Raw genomic sequence first — 22,375 nt, 5'->3', positions numbered from 1 at the left:
TGTGTGTGCTATCAGCAAAGGCCCCACTGAGAAGGTAACATCTGAGTAGATGGAAGAGAGCAAGCGATGAAAATATCAGGGCAAGGGTGGTCCAGGCAGCAGGAAGAGCATGTGTAGACACCAAGGCTGGAGCCACTTAGTGTGTTCAAGGAACATCACAGAAGCTTTTTAACCTGCTGGAGCAGAATAAGTGGGAACATGATAGGTGAGGTCAGAGTGGAGAGCGTGTGTGTGTGTGTGTGTAAGAGATTATACAGGGCAGGGCTCTGCAGGTCAAGATAAAGTGTTCAGCTTTACTCTGATTGGAGTGGAAAGCCACTGGGGGATTTAAAGCAGAAGTGGCACTTGTGTTTTAAAAGGGTCTCTAGTTGCTCTATTCAGACTTGACTGGAGAGTAGTCATGGGTAGTATAAAGGAGACCAGGTGGCTTGACCCAGGTGGAGAAGTGGAGGCAAGCAGAACTAGTCAGATCCTGGATAATTTTTTTAAGGGACATGATTTGCTGGTGGATTAGATGGGGAAAGTAAGAGAAGCTGAGAAGGATGACTTACAGACTTTTTAGCTTAAACAATTGGAAGGATGGGATTTCCATTTACTGAGATTGGGAAGACTTGGGGGCGGGGTGGGGTTCAGTTTTGAAATGTTAAGTTTGAGGTGCCTGTCCAGACATCCAAGTGGGAGTATCTCTTGTTGTCCTCTGAACTATTGTAAAGTATTTCTTACTGGACTCTATTCTAGTACTAATTCCCCGTAATTCAGTCTTGAATACTATAACTCAGCATTTCTCTTACATCCTCTGATCACATTCTTGCATATAACCCTTCAGCAAATAATCTAGACCTATATTTACTAAGTAGCTTAAAATTCCAGTAGTAATTGACTATCTCACTTTAGTTTCAGAAAAACCAAAAAGAAGTTATATGTCAGTTCTGTTAAAAAAATCTGCACTCGAATGTTTATAGCAGCACAATTCACAATTGCAAAGATGTAGAAACAACTGAAGTGCCCATCAATACATGAGTGGATTAATAAAATGTGATATATGTATACCATGGAGTTCTACTCAGCCACAAAAAACAATGGTGACCTACACCTCTTGTATTATCCTGGATAGAGCTGGAACCCATTCTACTAAGTGAAGTATCATAAGAATGGAAAAACAAGGACCACATGTACTCACCATCAAATTGGTATTAACTGATCAACACTTATGTGCACATATAGCAGTAACATTCATCAGGTGTCCGGCAGGTGGTGGGGGAGGAGGGGATGGGTATATACACAGCTGATGGGTGTGGTGCGCACCATCTGAGGGATGGACACACTTGAAGTTCTGACTCAGGCAAAGGCAATATATGTAACCTAAACATTCGTACACTCGTAATGCTGAAAAAAAAAAAAAAAGGCAGTGAGACTTAAAAAACCTTTAAAAAAAAAAAAGAAATTATATGTCAGTATTTTAAAAGTAGATTAAGATATGAATGGAGAACTGAATCTTTCTCTCTCTGTGCTTTTTTTTTTTTTAACTATTTAATCTTTCTCTGTTTTTTTAACAGTTGCTTTCCCTTGTTAATTCCTGAGGTAAACAGATTCAAAGGATGAGTGAACTGGAACAGTTGAGGCAGGAAGCAGAACAACTACGGAATCAGATTCAGGTAAAAACTTTTCATTTTGAAATTTAAACACTTTTATTTAGTATCAACAATGTATAAAATTTGCTTATTTATCAGTCTACATATATTAAATAATTTATAAGGCCAGAAATGTTTTTTTTTTCTTACATGTAAACTAAGAGCTAAAGTCTGTTTTTATCATGCCTCTAAATAACTCACCAAAACCATTCCTAATGAGTACCTATGCAGAAGAATAGCCTCTGTGGCCTGAGAAGTTAATAGTATATCTGTAATCTCAGCTGAAAGACAAACTTTTGTCTCTTTTTAAAAAACATTATTATGGGTACATAATAGTTGTATATCTTTATAGGGTACTTGTGATGTTTTTATATAGGCATGCAGCGTGAATTAATCAAATAAGGGTAATTGGGGTATCCATCACATCATTTCTTTGTATTAGGAACATTCTAATTCTACTCTTTTAGTTATTTTAAAGTATGCCCTAACTTATTGTTGATTATAGTCACTTTGTTGTGCTGTCAAATATTGTTCATTCTGTCTATGTTTTTGTACCCATTAACCATCCCCCATAATTCTCTTCTTATTCACATACCTGGAATCATAGATTTTTTGGTGCAATACAATGAGGTAGATAATATCACATTATAATATACTAGGAAAATATTAATGTCTACATTAGATTTCAGGGAAACATTAAAATTTATTAATGGCAAAATCAAGACATATCTAATATCTTGTACTCTTGTAGATGAACTCAAAACAGTAAGAAGGGTAAGAAACAAATAACAAGCTTTAGCTTTGAGAAAATTAAAAGACACTTAGAACTTCAAGCCATAATAGTACGGGGAAGAGTCGCCAAACACAGTGAAGCGACTGCAGGTGGGCAGAGAGAAGGTGCCTACGGTTATAAATCTCATACCAAGTAGGGAGCATTCTCTAGGCACAGCACCAACAGTCCCTTCTGTGGAACAGTGGAAACAGATACTTCTTTGAACTTTGTTAGCACCGAGGAGGATCAAGGAAGGCAGAGCTAAAATGAAAGGATGTAGGCCTGCTCTCTTTTAGGAAGCCTGTTGGTGAGCAGGGTAGGGGAAAGAGACTGAGTTGTGAGTAGCCTGGCAGCTGCCTACTTACTTTCACAGGGCAAAGTAAAGGCTAAAACAACTTGCAAATATAAGCAGGGAGAATCTCTGATAACTTGGAACACAGCTATGGCCCTTCCCATAGCTTTTGCAATAGCTATTTCAGAAGAACTTGTCTAATTCAAAAATGAAGAATAAAATCTATACAAAGATATTACAAGAAAAGAGAATAAAGGATCAGGAAAAACAAGGGATGAATGAAGAACATTGACCAGAAAAGTGCTGGTTCTGAGTGGAGTGAGGTCATCCTCAGATTCACTGCCAGGAATTCAAGGAATTCAGTGACTTAGATGTGAATAAGAGTTCTGGGTTGATGCCTTAGGTGTCTGAACAAAGCTTTCCGAACAAAGGAGGGATTTATCTTGCCTGGGATGATCAGAGCAGGCTTTCCAGGCTAACCTCTGATTTTGATGTCGCTGCCACCACCAGAACGAGTTATCACTTACTTCACATGCTGAGCAGGAGCAGCTGATTGGCCAAACTTGTGGTCAGATGCCATCTCATTTATTCTTCACGGCAACCGTGTGAAGTAGATGGTATAGTTGAGGAATCTGAGGCTCAGTGAGATTAAATAACTTGCCAAGGTAACATAACTAGTAAATAGGTCCACGATTCAGACTGGTCATGTTTCGATTTCACACCCTGTGCTCTGTCACCAGTGCTGCCCTGCCTCCCATCCTTCGTTCCTAGCATGCTTCCCTGCAACCTGCGCTGCAGCAGTACTCCCTGAACATGCATTGCTCTTTCCCACCTCATTGCCTTTGATCACATTGTTTCCTTTACCTGGAATTATACCACCTCTTGCTAAATCTACCCACTGAGTGCTAATCCTCCAAGAGTCCTCCACTTGGATTTATTCTTTCTTTTCTTGGAAGGCGGCATGGCATGGTGGAACATCGTGGACTCCACCTTTTCATTATTTTGTAGCCATGGGCAAGTTTCTTCACTTTTTTGATGGTCAGTATCTTTGCTGTGAGCAAGAGTACCAATGTTCACTTTATATATCTGTGCGGAGGATTAAATGAAGTAACACATAAAGGACTTAGTCTAACGCCAGCAGGTGGCAGTTCCTTACTTATATAGCACACTAGACTCTTACGGGATCAGTCATGGTCTGTCTTGTATTATAATTCCTTGTGTACATTTGCCCCTAATACTGGTACTTGGATGGAAAATTTTGTGTCTTAATCATCTCCATATCTCACAGCATCCCAAGCACAATGTCATGGGCACAGGTGCTTACTGAATCATTTCCCCCTGTGATTTCAAGTAACCACATATACATAAAATACTATGTACTTCTCTTCTCATTTTAATCATGTCACACTGTATTTAAAAACCCTCCCTTCCTTCTTTCTTTCCTCTGCCATTCCAGAAATATAATTTAACTATATTTTTACCTAACTATGCTATAAACATGTGGCATAATAGAAATGTATGCTATTGGTTTAATAGATGATTTATTTTAAATTCAAAATAGAGAAGGAATTTTAAATTCAAGTAGAGAAAATATAGATTTTGTTTTCTTTTGTAATTGTTACATCTTTGATTTGGGACAAGAAATGTCTTCTTTTGCACAAAGATGTTAATATCAGATCTTTTATTTCTTGTGGTGGACAGTATGGAATTCAGCCTTTAATTGGGAATATTTGTTTTACATTCAGTTTTATAGTGGATAATAGTGTTCATACGAGTAAGTTCTTCAGGTGAACAAAATCTTTGCATAATGTAAATTTGTAAGTAACCACTGCTAAGATATTTGTAGAATTCTTGTATTCCAACATGATGTTTTAATTTTTGTACCAATTTTCACTATAGTTCAAAAATTTTCATTTACAGTTTTTAAATTGTTAATGTAAGCTCTGTGAGGGCAGAGATTTTTTTGTCTACTGATGTATCCATGGTGCCTAGAATAGTGCCTGACACATAGTGTTTCAACCAATTTTTCTATCAAATGACTAAATCAAGAAAGATGGCCTAAACAATGATAGTTCATTTTCATAAAGCTTGAAATTAGAGAACCTCTTTTTAGAATTTAATCTTCAATTTCACCATTTTTGGAACATGGCTAAGGCCGTCACTATCATTTCTGGAAATTTTTTTCATTGTAGGAAAGTGGGCTAAATTATTCCTTGCCAAATGAGGTCTCTAAACCCACAATTTGGCTAAGAATGAGAGAATCAAATCATATGTTTGTGCAACTGCTCGTGAACACCCTTACATAGAAATATTCTAAGTGTTTATAAATAGGTTGAAAGGGCAGCCAAAAAGGTCATGTCTTCAATCCAGTCTTTGCTGTGAGCTGAGGCAGGCATTTTTCCTTTGGCCGACTGGAACAAGTTGTCCATTTGAAACATTTATTCAATAAATATTGTGTGCCTTCTCTTTGCCCAGGAGTATACAGTACTAAGCACTGTAGAGAAAAAACAAAGTTGGAGAGGATACTACCCTACCCTTTGAGGAAAAAAATTTTAAGTCTAGCAGGAAGGATTCTGATTTTTCCATGTATTTGAATTCTCTAAATTTTTTATTAACTGATATATTTGGCTGAAAATGTTTTGTTGCTTATTGTTCTTTGTTGTCTTTCTTATTTTATGTCAATTTCTGTTTCACTGTCTTCCTTTTAATAATTCCCTTCAGTATGTATACAAATTTGAAGTTTCTTTGAAAGGCTACTTTATAATGCTTAGGCATAAATACCTGCTAACATGTAGGGAATTTGCTATTGATATAAAAATACAGATGCCATTCAATGTAAATTGTTGGCTATTACATAAAAAATTATTTTCCTGAGATATCTTTTTTGCATATTGAATCTAACGTTTTCTTTCTAATAGCATCTGTACACAGTATATTTGCAAAACATTTTCAAGAAATGTTTTGTATTTTTTTTAGTATTTCTGAAATGACTTGGAGTATACTATAAGTATCCTTCCTCTTATAAATGTTCCGTTAATAGTATACCATACATACCACATCAACTTTTAGATGCAAAAACAAATAGAAGGGAACTCAGTACTCTTGATTTTTGCTGATGCTTAGTAACAAATACAATTTTGAATAGTAAGGACTTACTAAATCAACCTAGATCATTTTTCATTACAGGATGCAATTTTTAAAAAAATATTTTATCATAAACCAAAAGTGTATTTGTATAATGAGACTAGAAGTGAGAGTCCATAAATAAATCCATGTATCTATGGTCAGTTGATTTTCAACAAGGGTAACAAGCTCATTCAATAGGGAAAAATAGTCTTTTCAACAAATGGTACTGGGACAACTGGATATCCACGTGCAAAAGAATGAATTTGGACTCCCTACCTCACACCATATAAAAAATTAACTCAAAATGAGACATAAATGTACTTTTTAAAAGTATAAAATTTTTGAAAGTAAACATAAATGTTAATCTTCATGACACTGAACTAGGCAACAGTAAATACGACACTAGCACAAAGGTAAGCACAGATAAATTAGGCTTCATCAAAATTAAAAATCTGTGTGTCAAAAGACACTATTAAGAAAATGAAAAGATAGCTGACAGAACTGGAGAAAAAATCTGCAAATCATATAAGGGTCTTAGTATCCAGTATATATAACTCCTATATCTGAACAATAAAAACACAACCCAATTTAAATATTGGCAAAGCTTTTGAATAGACATTCCTCCAAACAAGATATATACATATGGCCAATAAGTGCATGACAAGATGCTCAATATCATTAATCTCTAGGAAGATACAAATCAAAACCACAATGAGATACCACTTCATACCAAGATGGTTGTAATAATAATAATAATAATAATAATAAAAACAATGGACAATAACAGGTGTTGGTGGGGATGCAAAGAAATTGGAACCCGCATGCATTGCTGGTAGGAATGTAAAATGGTGTAGCTGGTGTGAAAAACAATTTGGTAGTTCCTCAAAAAGTTAAACATAGAATTACTGTATCACCTACCAATTCTACACCTGGGTACATATACCCAAGAGAACTGAAAATATAGGTACACCAAGAACTTGTATACAAATGTTCACAGTATCATTATTCATAATAGCCAAAATGTAGAAACAACCCAAATGTCTATCATTTTTTATTAATGGATAAACAAAATGTGGTATATCCCTACAGTGGAATATCATTCATCCGTAATGGAGTGAAGTAATGATACATGCTACAACACAGACAAACCTTGAAAACATGAAGCTGAATGAAAGAAGCCAGACACTAAAGGCCACTTGTTGTATGATTCCATTTATATGAAATGACCAGGACAGGCACAGCCATAGAGAAAGAAAGTAAATTAGTGATTGCTGAGGGCTGGGGGAGAAAAAGGAATTGGGAGTATGGGGTTTCTTTTTAGAGTGATGGAAATGTTCTGGAATTAGGGGTGATGGTTGCATAACATTGTGAATATACAAAAAACCACTGAATTATGTACTTTAAAATGGCTAAATTTGTTATGTGAATTTTATCTCAATAAAAAATTTAAAAATAAAGATTATGTAGTATACTGAAAAGTATATTTGCAAATCTACATTTTCAATAAAAATATTTATTATAAGCTATAGTTATTTTCTAAAAATTACTTTAGTCATTTCTAGAGGTTTCCACATCTAAATGTCATACTATATCTTTCCTTAGGATGCTAGGAAAGCATGTAATGATGCAACCCTTGTTCAGGTAAAGTTTTTTTTTTTCCTTATTTCATTTTAGTAATTTACACGAAATAACACTGATGCAAATGACATTCAGATTCCTTTTATTAGTACTTAGTTGAAAAAAATAAAATGAAATCTTTATGTAAAATCACTTTGTAATATGCCAAACACTGTACAGTACAAGTGCTTTCTAAAACATAGTGTTAAAATAGAAGTCTTTGGAAAAATAAATGGTATATTATAAATTTTTAAGTAGTTTCTGATTCTTTTTTGTGTACCCTGATTTTTTTTTCTTATAAAAACTCTTAGGAAGCCTTCATGTTTAATTAATATCGATCATTTTTATTAAGGAAATATTTTATGTGCTCTACAAATATAAAACCTGACTTTCTTATAGATAATTAAAATTATAAATGTTGCTACTAGATTTTTATTTGTGGCTGTGTTTTTATTAAAGCTTAAAGGTTATGTCTGTTGTTTTTAGTTAATAGTCTAGGTAAGACAGTATAGGTAAGATATTCTTACCTATAATGGCATGCAGGATTATTTTAAATCAATCATAATTTATGAACATATTGATCCTATAACAACCGTGAAATTATATGTATTAAATTACCTGCAGTTACTATAAATTTTGTGTTTTCTTTTTTGCCTACTAATTAAGTATTTCTAGTTTATCTCCTGAACTATGTCTAAGGTAAAGAATAACATTTTTGTCACTTTCTAAAGATCACGTCAAATATGGACTCTGTGGGTCGAGTACAAATGCGGACAAGACGTACACTGAGGGGCCACCTAGCTAAGATCTATGCTATGCATTGGGGATATGATTCAAGGTTTGTACTTGTCATTTTCAAATTGTCAGCAGAATTATTTTTATTAGGAATCATCATTTGCATTTTTTATTTACTATCGCTACGAAAACAAACCATATTTGTGAAGTGTTTGCAGAAAGTCCATCTACTGTGAACACTTGGCTTTCACTAAGATTATTCATTGACACTTTAAAGGTTTAAAAGACTTTAATATGGAAAATAAATTTACCTCTCAAAAATATCCTTTATCAAATAATCCTGGACAGCTATTTTAAAGAGGATTTCTTTTCTTTGCAGTGGGATATTATACTTTGCTTTTTAATACACCAAAAGCAGTCCTTGAAATCTTAATAAGCAAGTATTTATTGAACACTTGTGTACAAGTTACCAGATAAGGCTATATAATTACATAAATTCACAAATGATGGAATTACATGAAATGAGGATATTTCCATTGATACATCTTTTATTCTCCCAACTCCAACACAGAAATGCATGTGCTTGAATGTGCAAGTTGAACATCTGCAAGTGCATGTGCGCACACACACACATGCACACACACACATGCACACACACACACATGCATACATGCACACACACATGCATACATGCACACACACACATGCATACATGCACACACAAGCACACCTGCCTCCTGGCCTGCAGTTAGACGGTTTGGTCATCAAGATTCACTGTGTTCGTAGGGTTGTAGTGTAGCTTGTGCTTTTTTAGGGTGTCTGGTAATAGCAGGTCTGCCTGCTGCCTCAGTGATTGACTTGTTTGTTTGATTTGGTTAATCTTATTGGGATGTGTCCAAAGCAAGGAATTACTTTTTAACAGAAATTGCACATTTATTCTCTTCTTCCAGGAGACCCTAAAATTGTAAAATAGAGGAAGCTTCATTTGTTGCTCTCAGACGTCAGTGGAATGCTTGAGTACAATATATAGAACATGTGCCTCTTAGGAGAGGATACGTAAATTCTGTAATTGACAGCTGACATAAGGCTAGGGCAAATGTTTTATTCTTTATCTTAAAGTTTCAGATAAACATGATTTACCAATTGATATAGCAGACTTTTAACTTAAAATACAATAACTTGAAACGTTAGTGGTTCTTACTTAAAAATTTTCTGAAGACTATTAATCTTCATAAGAAAACCCCAAAATATCGTACAGGAACCTATCTCACATCGTCTTCCTGCTCATTCTGATTGTCAGCTCATTACTTAACACTATTCTCAGCTCATATGCTGATGATGCCAATTGAGTTTTAAAGAATTTTCTTTAGGTTCCATCCCATATCTCACTATCAGAACTTTTCTTTCGTAAAAATGTAAACTGATTAATGATACACAAGAACCTGGCAATACTATTTACCTGTAGGGAAGGGAACTGGGCTGGGGGTGGGCCCAGGAAGATGATTTTTTCGCTGCATATCCTTTTGTATCTTGAATTTTATACCATGGTGAAAAATAAAAAGTCCAAACAAAACAAAAAATTCATTGGTTAATAATTACTTAGTCAAAAGTTCATACTCCTTAGCTTGGCAAAGCTTTCTGCAGTTTAAGCCCAGTCTACTTTTCTCAATTTATTTTTTTCTCACAAATTCTATATGACTGAAAGACTCACAATTCCTGAAACACTTGTCATATTTTTCTGCCTCTGGTCATTGATCGTATTTAGCCTCCTCCTAAGATACGGACTTTCCCCCATCTTTAGTTTTCAAAATTCCATTTTTTAAGACACGTTCTCTTTTGATTAACTCAACTAGCAGTTGTTCATTCCTCCTTTACTCTCCTATGGCATTTATTTTGTACCACTCTCCTAAGTTTTGACTTACTTGATTTATTATAAATATGAGTAAATGTCTTATGTCCACCAGATGGTAGAGGCCTCAAGAACAGGAGATGTGGCCGGGCACGGTGGCTCACGCCTGTAATCCTAGCTCTCTGGGAGGCCAAGCCGGGTGGATCGTTTGAGCTCAGGAGTTCGAGACCAGCCTGAGCAAGAATGAGACCCCATCTCTACTAAAAAAAAAAAAATAGAAATTAGCTGGACAACTAAAAAAATATATATATGTATATAAAAAAAAATTAGCTGGACATGTGGCGCATGCCGGTAGTCCCAGCTATTCAGGAGGCTGAGGCAGGAGGATCACTGGAGCCCAGGAGTTTGAGGTTGCTGTGAGCTAGGCTGATGCCACGGCACTCTAGCCTGGGCAACAGAGCCAGACTCTGTCTCAAAAAAAAAAAAAAAAAGAACAGGAGATGTATCCTGTGTTGTACCTATGACACTGTCACAGTCATAGGCTCTCAATTGATGTTCTTAGATTGAATGAAATATGGTTATTAGGCTTATACGTACTTTATTGTCATTAAATTTAAGTCAGTAAATACTATACCAGTGAGGTGATACCTATCAAACTCTTGAATCATAATGAAAATGTTGTCACCCTGAAAAAGTTGAATCATAGCCAGAGACATTTTTAGTCAATTACTAAATGTTACGATTTATGTTCAAAATTTTTGGTGTGCATCATAAATTTTTTCAAAGTTGGAAGAACACTTCTTGGTGTCAAGTTTTTAGAAAAATCATATTTTTCTTTTCTGAAATATTCTATATTAATGCAAGGTACAACTAAACTACTTTTTTCCTCTAAGTATAAAATTATTTTTGTGTTTGTTCCTCTAGGTTGCTAGTCAGTGCTTCCCAAGATGGAAAATTAATTATCTGGGATAGCTATACAACAAATAAGGTAGAATTTCTTAATCATTCTTTTAAATAACCTTGTATTTGGTTTGCTATCCACCAGTTCTTTCCTTTATTCTATTGCTTCAAACTTTAATTGCCTTCTGAAAAAAATTATTCTAGTTATTTTTATCTAGATCTTCTCCTTTGTCTTAGTGTTTGTTTTTAATAGTTAGCCCTTTTTTTATTTCCAGAGGCAACTACAGAAATATTGTTCACTGTGTTTTACTTGACTCTCATATTTCAGATTTGAATATTAGGAAAGAGTACCATTTTTACATATAAATGATTTTTTTAAAATCCCGTTTCTTAATATGACAGTGACTCTGAGATTTTTATTTCTAGTTGTGGGTGAGCTAGATGGCTAGTGTGGAGCTTTTCTTTCTCCCACTCCAGGCACTGATTTGTATTTCTGGGCTGCTTAGAAGATACAGTAGATTGGAGGCAATTTACAAGTTGTTTAGATCTCTCAATGGTGTAAGACTGTGGATTCTTTTCATACATCCACTGGAAACAATCCCTGATTTAAAGTGTTTTTATTAACACTTTAATTCCTTGGTATTCCCATATACCTTAAATTTTTCTGTCTGACCTTCAAATGATTGATGTTGGGATAGCAAGGCAGCAGGCAGTGGTAGATCAGTGCAAAACTATCACCATTGTTTAAGTGAGATCCCAGAATATGAACCTATTAATAGAAGGATAGTAACGTGATCCCTCCATGGAAGAACCATTTCAGTCCACTCTGAGACTTGCTAATTACCTCCCTTTTTATCATTCAGTGTTATGTTGGAGGAAACTCGTTTGAGCAGTACTGCAAAAACAAAGAATTTTATTAAAATCTTTAACATTTTATACTTAATTTTTCAAATGTCTGTATTAGCACTGAGACATCTTCATATCCTTGCTTCTGTTAAAAGAATTATTTCTAAAAAGAGTACTTCGTAACTCTGATTTGATAATACAAAAAAAAATAATAGGCATTTTAATGTACATGAGTATTTTATTTTTCATTGTTTGCCTTTTAAAGCCATTACATTCTTTATTTGGCTTCTTTTTCGTACGTGTATTTGAGTTTTAGTAATATTTACTTCATTGTAAATAGGTTTACAAAACCAATGTGTGATTTGTAGTGTTTGTTTAGTAATAGCTCTGTGTGGAATGTGTTCTGCAGATGCACGCTATTCCTTTGAGGTCCTCCTGGGTGATGACCTGTGCCTATGCTCCCTCTGGCAATTACGTTGCCTGTGGAGGCCTGGACAACATCTGCTCCATATATAACTTAAAAACCAGAGAGGGAAACGTGCGAGTAAGCCGAGAGTTGCCGGGCCACACGGGTGAGCTTCGCTAAGCATTATTCTTTAGTGAAGGAGTGAAACCTAGCTCCTTCTGTAGAATGCGCTGATCAAGGACAAGTGACAAATTGTGCTCAGCTGGCTAAAGGATGAGTAACGGCTGGGTGAGAGTAGAAATTACTACAAATTAGGGAAACATTAACTTTTTATAATCATACGTGCAATGACTGGAATTTTATTTTTCTTTCACAAATAGTAGTATTGTTTTTGTAAAAATGACAAATTTACTGCAAAAAATTCAGACTACTGAAAAATATGAAAAGCAAATATAATTTTCTCTATTTTCTACTACCATATAACAATTATGGGCTTGTGGCATCTGTACTCAATTACATAATGGAAAGTATGCACTCAAGTACATTAATGAAGTATTTTTCACCATGATAATGCATTGCTTTATTTGCCAGCATGCACACCGTAGTTCAATAGTGTCATATTTGGTTAGCAGTGTTACTTAGGAGTTTTCTTGCCACTTATCTGTTGTCTGCCCATTGGAACTTTTGGCAGTACTATTTGACCATGCTTTTACAAAAATCTCTAGAATGGTGTTTCCCTGCCATTTCCATATTTTGAAACACTGATGAATGCTAAGCATTAAATGTTATATCTTTCATAAAGCCTTCACTGATATTCTTCTAATTTCTCACAATATTTTAAAATTATTTCTCAAAGGTGCTTAACACAGTTGGCCATAGATTATATTAATAGTTATTTGTGTAAAGGAATATCTTTCGTCACTAGGTAATTTTCTTAGGGGGCTGTGTCTTACTCAGCTTTCCAACTTTCAGAGTGCCAAGAACAACGTTGACACATTAAATGCCTAAGAAGGTTTGTTGATAAAATTTACTTGTACGCAGCACAGAGTTTGAAGTAACTGAAAGTAGAACTATAGATTATACTGACAAACACTTGTCCAGGTGTTATATTTTTCAAGATATATATTACTTTTTTATGTGGTAACTGGAGTCATTTGATCAATGATAACCTAAAATTTGCTTCTGTGTATGCTATAGGCTATTTGTCCTGCTGTCGTTTTTTAGATGACAGCCAAATTGTTACAAGTTCAGGAGATACAACTTGGTAAGTTTATTCCAGAAAAACACTGATTTGGGGTCTGAGGGTGGTAATAGGAACTAATGGATGAAGACATAATAGTCATTAAATATTTTTATTTACTTTTAATTGTAGTGCTTTATGGGACATCGAAACTGCCCAGCAGACCACCACATTCACTGGGCATTCTGGAGATGTGATGAGTCTCTCTCTGAGTCCTGACATGAGGACTTTTGTTTCTGGTGCTTGTGATGCCTCTTCCAAATTATGGGATATTCGAGATGGAATGTGTAGACAGTCTTTCACAGGACACGTCTCAGATATTAATGCTGTCAGTGTAAGTGAATAGTATCTTCAAAGAAAACGTATTCTGCCTTTAAAGTGTTGAATTCTGGGTTGGGCATGGTGGCTCACACCTGCAATCCTATAGTACTCTGGGATGCCAAGGTGGGAGGATTGCTTGAACTCAGGAGTTCGAGACCAGCTTGAACAAGAGTGAGACCGCATCTCTACTAAAAATAGAAAAATTAGCTGGCTGCAATGATGCACACTTGTAATTCCAGCTACTCAGAAGGTTGAGGCAGGAGGCAGGAGGATCGCTTAAGCCCAGGAGTTTGAGGTTGTTGTGAGCTAGGCTGACACCACAGCACTTTAGCCCAGGCAACAGAGTGAGACTCTGCCTCCAAAAAAAAAGTCAATGTTGAGTAGTGCCAGTGTCTGAGAAATGGTATTCACAAACTAATCATGCACAGTTTTATTACTTAGCCTAATTGGAATGTTTTAAATTTATTTATGTTGTATTTATTTATTTCTCATAATGGGATTTTGCAATATTTCTTTAAGAATACCTATGTAAGCTGGCACATTAGCACGTACTTGTAGTCCCAGCTACTCAGGAAGCTGAAGCTGGAGGATTGCTTGAGCCCAGGAGTTAGAGGCTGAATGTGCGAAGATTGTGCCTGTGACTAGTCACTGTACTCCAGCCTGGGCAACATAGCAAGACCCCATCTCTAAAAAAAAGAAAAATATGAATATGTATGTATACACATACACACATACACATACACATTCTGTAAACAGTAATATTTGACTTAAATGTTTTAATAAGACATATAGGACACCAGAGCCAGTATTTGTTGAATACTTGCTATGTGCTAAATAATGAGCTATATACTCGTTTGCATATGTTATTTTATTCAATCCTAACCAACACTCTGAAACTGAAACTAAGGCCCAGAGTATTTAAGACTCTTAAGTCAACATCACTTACCTGGTAAGTAGCCAAGTTGGAATTTGCATCAAGTTCTGTCTTACCCCAGAGTCTATTATTACACTGCCTCTCATTTTTATTTACATCAATGGAGTAAATGTTTATTGCTTTTCTTTGTAGTTTTTCCCAAATGGATATGCCTTTGCCACTGGCTCTGATGATGCCACTTGCCGGCTCTTTGACCTTCGTGCAGACCAAGAGTTATTGTTGTATTCTCATGACAATATCATCTGTGGAATCACTTCTGTAGCCTTCTCAAAAAGTGGGCGCCTTCTACTAGCTGGTTATGATGACTTTAATTGTAACGTGTGGGACACGCTGAAAGGAGATCGTGCAGGTTAGTAAATGAGTCCATATTAAGTTCTGACTTTCAGGAAGCATGACGAGGTTCCCATCAGTTTTCAGGCTTCCATGGACAGCCTGGAGCCGTGGAAAATGGTAACCCAGTGGTTCTCATTCCCATTTGTTGTTTCCCTTTGAGTGCAGTTGTAGTCCATAAACCGTATTTATATTTTGGTTTTCTGAAGTAACAGTTCTATAATATGTTCTTGTTTGGTAAGTTTTAGTATTAAAGATGAATGGTGAATATGATTCAGTGTGGTCTTGTACGAATCACAGTTTTTCTTAACTTGTGTACTTCTGAAGGAGCAGCTCCTGTGTGCAGCGGGACATAGACCTGTTGTCTTTCCTCAGCCCTGTTCTCCGAGTCCTCCCTTGCAGGTTCCACAAGGTTAAATACACAGTAAGCCCTACTGGGGACGGTCATTAATAACAGATTACATCCTTCTTAGTATATTGCTAAGACAGATAAATAAAATTACATTCAGTGATTTTTAAAAATTTTTTTAAAAATCAAAATCATACTCAATGTTAAAGGAATCAAATGGTTCTATATGGCTTGTTACCAAAACACAGCAATACTTTGACCCCAGCTTATACTTTTGGCTCCCAAAATCAGCTGCTTATAACTTTTAAGTATTTATTTTTATGTCTCTAAATAACATGCCAGTATTGTGGTTACTTGATTTTATTTGTTAACTTTTAGGCCTTACCTGTTGTTGACCTGTTACCACGGATGGCGAGGGTTTGGCTTTAGCATCCCTGCTCCCACCACAGCCACGTCCTTCCCATCCAGTTTTTCCCATGTAGTAAATTTTGCTGAGAACAACATTTGGTGTTTACATAATTATGGCCTTTTAAAGAATGTTTACTGCTGAGCCATGAAGTGTACTGGGACTTCTTTTGCCACGTACCTTTTTTGTATTCTCTAATCTAAATTTTTGGTTTACAGTGTCAGTTTTGATGTTTTTCTCACTAATGAAGAACCCTCAGACTTTGTGCCAGTTTTGACATGTCTTGGAGTGGATCCATTGTCGTCCATGATGCTGGGGTGCAGTGGGCCTTTTTGGTCTGGAAACTCATACACTGCAGTACTAGGAATTTCGGGGGCTTGTTGGATTATATTTCTTCTCCATTATTATCATTCCTTCTTTCTAGAACTCCCTAATGAGAGTTCATGTTAGACCTGGACTGGTCCTTTTACTTTTTTATTATATTCTCTTCTGTTTTCCATTTCTGACTCCCTCCCCCCTTATGTTCTGGGAGAAATCCTCATCTGTTCTTTCAGCCCTTCTGTTAAGTTTTGGTTTTCATTTTTGCTATCATCTTTTTAATTTTGAGGGCTAATTTGGTCTCAATTTGTTTTTTATGGGACTTTTTTTTCGATAATGAAGTCTTTTGTTTCTCTGATGTTAGTAGTGAAAGAATTCTTTAGTTTTCTTTTTCAACCATAGTCTTTTATGTTTCCAAGTTGTTTTTTCCCTTCATCTTTTTAGTACCCTGTCCTTATTTTTAGAATATTTCCTTAAAAGTTTGGTGATTCTAAGCTTCTTATTCATACTGAAGAGGGAGGCACCAAACTAAAGCTCTGTGCACATGATTGGGTGTGTTGACTGTAGGCCTTACTAAAGGGTGATCTGGCCAGGCTTCCACTGGGAACCTCCGGTATATCTTGTGGCCTTTTTTTCTTGGGCTAGCCATGTTCTCCTGAGATGGATCTTCACTCTGCTACCTGAAGTGTATAATAAGCTGGCTGCCAGTTTGGGGGCCAATTTCAAGAGGGAAACCAGGGGCCACAACAATTAGCAAGTAAACTTTCTTTATTCCTCATTTTCAGCACAGTTTTGCCAATCTCAGCTGTGCCTCTTTTCCTCCAGTCAAGAGAAACCCTGTTTTACCCTCTCCAGTGAATAAGTCTCTAGTCTTAGGCCATGGTGCAGGATGATTGGTCACCTGACTCTGCAGAGTGGAGGAAGAAGACACCTGGGAGGGTTGTACTGACTTATAAACACTTTCTAATGCAATCTTATTGTACCCTGTCTTTGCCACTGCCCGGTTCCAGAGATACCTGGTTCCTCTAGCAGGGAAACATTTGGAGGTTCTGCAGTGTAATTGTTTCTTGGCTTTACAAGATCGTTCATTTTGAACTCAGCATTTTGGGGCTCACTAACACAGTTGCCACCATCCAGCTTACAAAATTTTGTTGCCATTGCTTGCTCTCATCTTCTCACTGTCCTTGTGAATTTATGGCCCTACCCTTTTAAACCCTTATAAGGTTCTTGTGGTTTCTGATGGAGCACAGGCAGTATCAACATTCCCAGGAATAATTTTCTATACCCTCTCTCAAGAAACTGCATGGTTCAGTTTTACACTTTGCAAGTAGATTTTTGGAAATATTCTATTGCCCAAAGCCAAATATTTTTTAAGGTATTAGGTATTTTGCCTGGACTGAATAGTATGCATAACAAAATAAAACTGTGTTTTCCACATTTTTAACATGTGCTTGTATTTTCATTTCACTCTGTATATAGCTGGTTTTAACTTGGCTCAACTGGAACTTTCACCTTAAACTGAATCCTGATTCATGAATTACTCATTCATTCTCCTTCCCAGTATTTCTTGGACTATTTAGCCATAGTGTTCATTTTTTGTTATTTCAACCAATGGTGGTAAATTTGCCCATTGCCAAACTGCCATACTGGAGGTACTGCAGAGGATATTAAGAGTTAGATGAGGCCGGGGCGGTGGCTCACGCCTGTAATCCTAGCACTCTGGGAGGCCGAGGCAGGTGGATTGTTTGAGCTCAGGAGTTCGAGACCAGCCTGAGCAAGAGCAAGACCCCATCTCTACTAAAAAATAGAAAGAAATTATATGGACAGCTAAAAATATATATAGAAAAAATTAGCCGGGCATGGTGGTGCATGCCTGTAGTCCCAGCTACTCGGGAGGCTGAGGCAGTAGGATCCCTTCAGCCCAGGAGTTTGAGGTTGCTGTGAGCTAGGCTGACGCCATGGCACTGACTCTAGCCTGGGCAACAGAGTGAGACTGTCTCAAAAAAAAAAAAAAAGAGTTAGATGAGATGGACCTCTGTTCCGGAGATCAAGTGAAAATGATATGCTTACATACATAGAGAGATAATGCAAATTCAAACACAGTATATTAAAAAAAATTCTTTTGAGAATTTGATAATACTCTAGTTTTTCTTTTTAATCTTCATATTTCTCATTTTCCTACCAAATATTGAAATACCTCATTTTATCCTATGTGGTAATCAAGACATCAAGTTTAATATGCAAAAGAAATTAAAATTAGATAAGTTTGATGGTTTCACAAAGCTATAATACAATGAACAACAACATCCCAGTTTTTGGTAGTTAACAGAAGAAAGTAATTATGTTGTCATTTTGGAAGTGGTGATATAAGACAACTTCACTCTAATGTTTTTGTTATTCTTATAAAAGGCTACTTCATGGAACTCCACTTAAAATTTAATTTTTCTAGCACTCTGGGAGGCTGAGGCGGGAGGATCACTCAAGGTCAGGAGTTCAAGACCAGCCCGAACAAGAGCTAGACCCCGTCTCTACTAAAAATAGAAAGAAATTAGCCAAACAACTAAAAATATATATAGAAAAAATTAGCCAGGCATATTGGCACATGCCTGTAGTCCCAACTACTTGGGAGGCTGAGGTAGGAGGATCGCTTGAGCCCAGGAGTTTGAGGTTGCTGTGAGCTAGGCTGACACCACGGCACTCTAGCCTAGGCAACAGAGTGAGAGTCTGTCTCAAAAGAAAAACAAAAAACAAATTGATGCACATGTCAAAAATTCAAGTAATTCAAAAAGGTGTCTTTTATCTACATGTCCAACATAACCCTTACCACTCGGAGGAACCTATTAGTTTTTTATTTTTGTTGCTTTTTAAATTTAATTTTTTTACTGATGAGCTATCAAACTGGACTGTTAAAGTACCCTTCTAGATCTTTATACATATACTTGTTTAATATTAAAACTCTATAATTGCTAACTTTATACTGAATTCTTTTTTACAGGTGTCCTTGCTGGTCATGACAACCGTGTCAGCTGCTTAGGTGTAACTGATGATGGCATGGCTGTGGCTACAGGCTCTTGGGACAGTTTTCTTAGAATCTGGAATTAACAATGTCATACATATTTTCTGTTCTCCATTGATACCTGGAGAAATCAATGTTACAGCCTATAGCTGTGAAAAAAAATTCTACCTTATATTTGCAGGTGAAAATTTTTCTATTGAGATTATTATATACAAAAAGAAGCTTTCAGTAAACTACAAAAAAAAGTGGAAAAAAAAAACCAAAACAAGGCAAAAGTGCCTGCTGAGATTAATAGGACCAGTGTATTAATTTGAGGAGTTGGGTTAATTTAACCTTGATGAATTATTGCGTGTACTCGAAGTCTAATTATTTTCTTTGTGTAGAACAGAATGTCTGTATTATAGCAGCTTATAATTGTGTTTGTTTGAATTTTTTAAAGACTACATTTTTAACTTTGTATACAAAAGAAATGTTACATTTTTGAGTTTTATAATGGAAGAACCAGACAGAGTAATGGATGGAAACAATCCTCTGTGTGTGTACTTATGTTTGAAGAAAGTCCCCTTGAATTTTACGTTCCTTTTAATTTAAAGGAGATTCTCCTGGCTTAATGTTTAAGACTGTTGACGGGCTAGGTGCCTCTGAGGGGAGTCCGTAGGCTCTCACATCCTTTGCCATACTGTCAGTCTAACTAAGTGCTCATTTTCAGTCCTTTGAGGGGACAGATAATCTAAAGGCCAGGGATTAGAAATTTCACCCTGACATTTTAGACATACATGAGAAACTTCATTAGAATCTATTATATTCATAAAAAGTAGATAATAGCATATAAATGATTCTGGTTTTGATCAGTTGACGCTTTCAGTAGCCCTTTAAATAGCTGGACTTTCCTATTGATTTCATATTCTAGAACTAAGTTTATAGAGTATACTCGTATTTCAGAAGTTCGATAAACATTTGGGTTAATCCTGCCCCAGTGTTCTCTGTCAGTGTATACTAGATAGAAAATATAGTGTGACAGTGTTACATTTTGAAAGAAATAAAATCTAACCAATTGCTAGTACTGATTTGTTATAATTGTAATAAGGTGGCTTTATCAGTTTTGTGTTCATGTAATATAAAATCTGAATTGATGTAAAATATGTCTTCAAATTTCTTAAATATTTAAGCTTTCTGCTCTTTAATTTTCTTCCCTTAGCACAAAATACTGGGTTCTAAAGTGGTTTTGCTTCAAAGAATGCCTAGATCTAAGTGATTCCACTTTAAAGCCAAAAGAAAAATTTCTAAAGCAGTTCTTAAAGGAGTCAGAGGAATATATTAAGCAATTCCTCTACTTGTCAATGGTATAATAGTGTGTCTATTATTAGAATGCCCCCCACCCCCCAATTAAACAAAGATAGTTTTCCTCTTGGATTTTCTCTTACAAACAAATCTAAAAACAATAGAAGATTGTTAATCTTGCTTAATGGTGAAGTCATGGGTTATTCTGCTATATAGAAGTGCATCATGTTTTGTAACTTAGTAAATTACTCTTCAGATAGGTCTGTGGGGTTGTTTTGTTATTGTTTGGGGGGATATTTTTGTTTGTTTGTTTGTTTGTTTTTTGAGAGAGAGTCTCACTCAGTCCCCTGGGCTAGAGTGCTGTGGTGTCATCATAGCTCACTGCAACCTCAAATTCCTGGGCTCAAGCGATCCTTCTGCCTCAGCCTCCCAAGTAGCTGGGACCATAGGTGTGTGTCACCGCACCTGGCTAATTTTTTTTTTCTATTTTTAGTAGAGATGGGGTCTCACTTTTGCTCAGGCTGGTCTCGAACTCCTGAGCTCAGGCAATCCTCCTGCCTCGGCCTCCCAGAGTGCTAGGATTACAGGCATGAGCCACTGTGCCCGGCCCAAACAGGTCTGTGTTAACTTTTGATCACTGTAACCCTAACCTAAATACTCCCAAATTTTACCTGTAAATCTTCATTTTTATATTGTGAATGTGTTAGTACATAATGAAGTCAGTATCAGTTTTATTAAAGGTCAGTTAATAATTAGAATAAAAAGGATGAAAGCAAATTAAGATATAGGACCAAAACAGAATATTGTAATGGCAGTTATGAATGTATATTTGCATTTTGGTTAAGATTTCTGTGAACTTTTTGCTATTTTATTTGTGGGCTGTTTTTATCACTACATAAACAGCAGCTCTTTGACATAAAGCAAAAATTTTTTAAAGGAACTTATTCATTTCCAAAATAGTGTGGGAGATTAAAGTTTGCCATGTAGTTCTCCAAATTAATTCTAAAATCCTGTTCAAGAAACCACTGCTACTATGTATAAAAATAATCCTATATATGAGAGCATCTCCTCTACTTAAAAGTTATTGTAGTAACAAGATACTTTAGTCAGAGAGGCATACAGACCACAAAAATTCTATGGTCTTAACATATTTCAAAATGACATTTTAATGTTATTAGAGTTTGTGTAGGAGTTTAAAGCAATTCCCATAATTAAATACGTACTAGGCAACTGAAAACCTCTATTGAACACTTGTGGCTAATTACACATATGACCAAATGGTGACAAGTGACCTCACTACCACATTAACCTACTAGTTAAACCTTTGCTTTCTGGTCACAGCAGTTCCACTTGCTAAATATACTTAATTTACTTGCAGTTTGAATTGAGCTGATTGTCTATTTCATTCTGTTCTTGTGCATAAGACTTCCTGAAATCAGTAAGAGTATATAATTTGTAGAGACATTGTGTAGTTTGGATCTTAGTTTTTCAAGGCTAAAAGAATATGGCTGGATTTAGTTTTAAAGAATTTGTATCAAAAATATTATATTTGGTCCCAATTAATTTTTCTTGTTTATTTTATAACGATTATTTAAACATAATGTGCCTCAGCAGGTTGACCTGTAGACTCTGTAACACATTAAAAAGAGTAGTTTTTTGAGACCTGGAAAGAATATTTCAGAGTTACATATTTTTTTCTAAAATGTGATCACCATGTGGTTTAGCAAATCAACCCAAAAACCCATTCAAGAAAGCAATTCTTGACTAGGCACCGTGGCTCACGCCTGTAATCGTATAGCACTTTAGGAGGCCGAGGCAGGAGGATCACTTGAGCCCAGGAGGTTGAGGTTGCAGTGAGCTGTGATGACACCACTGTGTTCTGGCAAGAGTGCCAGAACAAGACCCTGTCTCAAAGAAAAAAGAGAAAGCAATTCTTGCTATCAACAAGGATATCTCCTTCACTTGGATGTACAGGTCTCATTTTTGGTAACTATACTGTTAGAGAT

At 36.0% G+C, this 22,375-nt stretch overlaps 1 protein-coding gene across 1 annotated transcript; it reads left to right on the top strand.

The window, feature by feature from the left end:
- Nucleotides 1-1,557: 1,557 nt before the first annotated feature.
- On the top strand, nt 1,558-20,709 carry GNB4 (G protein subunit beta 4). Its single transcript, XM_045539721.1, has 9 exons — nt 1,558-1,655; nt 7,424-7,462; nt 8,170-8,276; nt 10,947-11,010; nt 12,178-12,340; nt 13,372-13,438; nt 13,547-13,748; nt 14,802-15,018; nt 19,068-20,709. Exons 1-9 carry the CDS (start codon nt 1,599-1,601, stop codon nt 19,172-19,174), a joined length of 1,023 nt encoding a protein of 340 aa, XP_045395677.1. The 5' UTR covers nt 1,558-1,598; the 3' UTR covers nt 19,175-20,709.
- Nucleotides 20,710-22,375: the final 1,666 nt, after the last annotated feature.

This window comes from Lemur catta, chromosome 1 (assembly GCF_020740605.2).
Source record: "Lemur catta isolate mLemCat1 chromosome 1, mLemCat1.pri, whole genome shotgun sequence".
Lineage (NCBI taxonomy): Eukaryota > Metazoa > Chordata > Mammalia > Primates > Lemuridae > Lemur > Lemur catta.
This window is presented reverse-complemented; position numbering and strand designations above follow the sequence as displayed.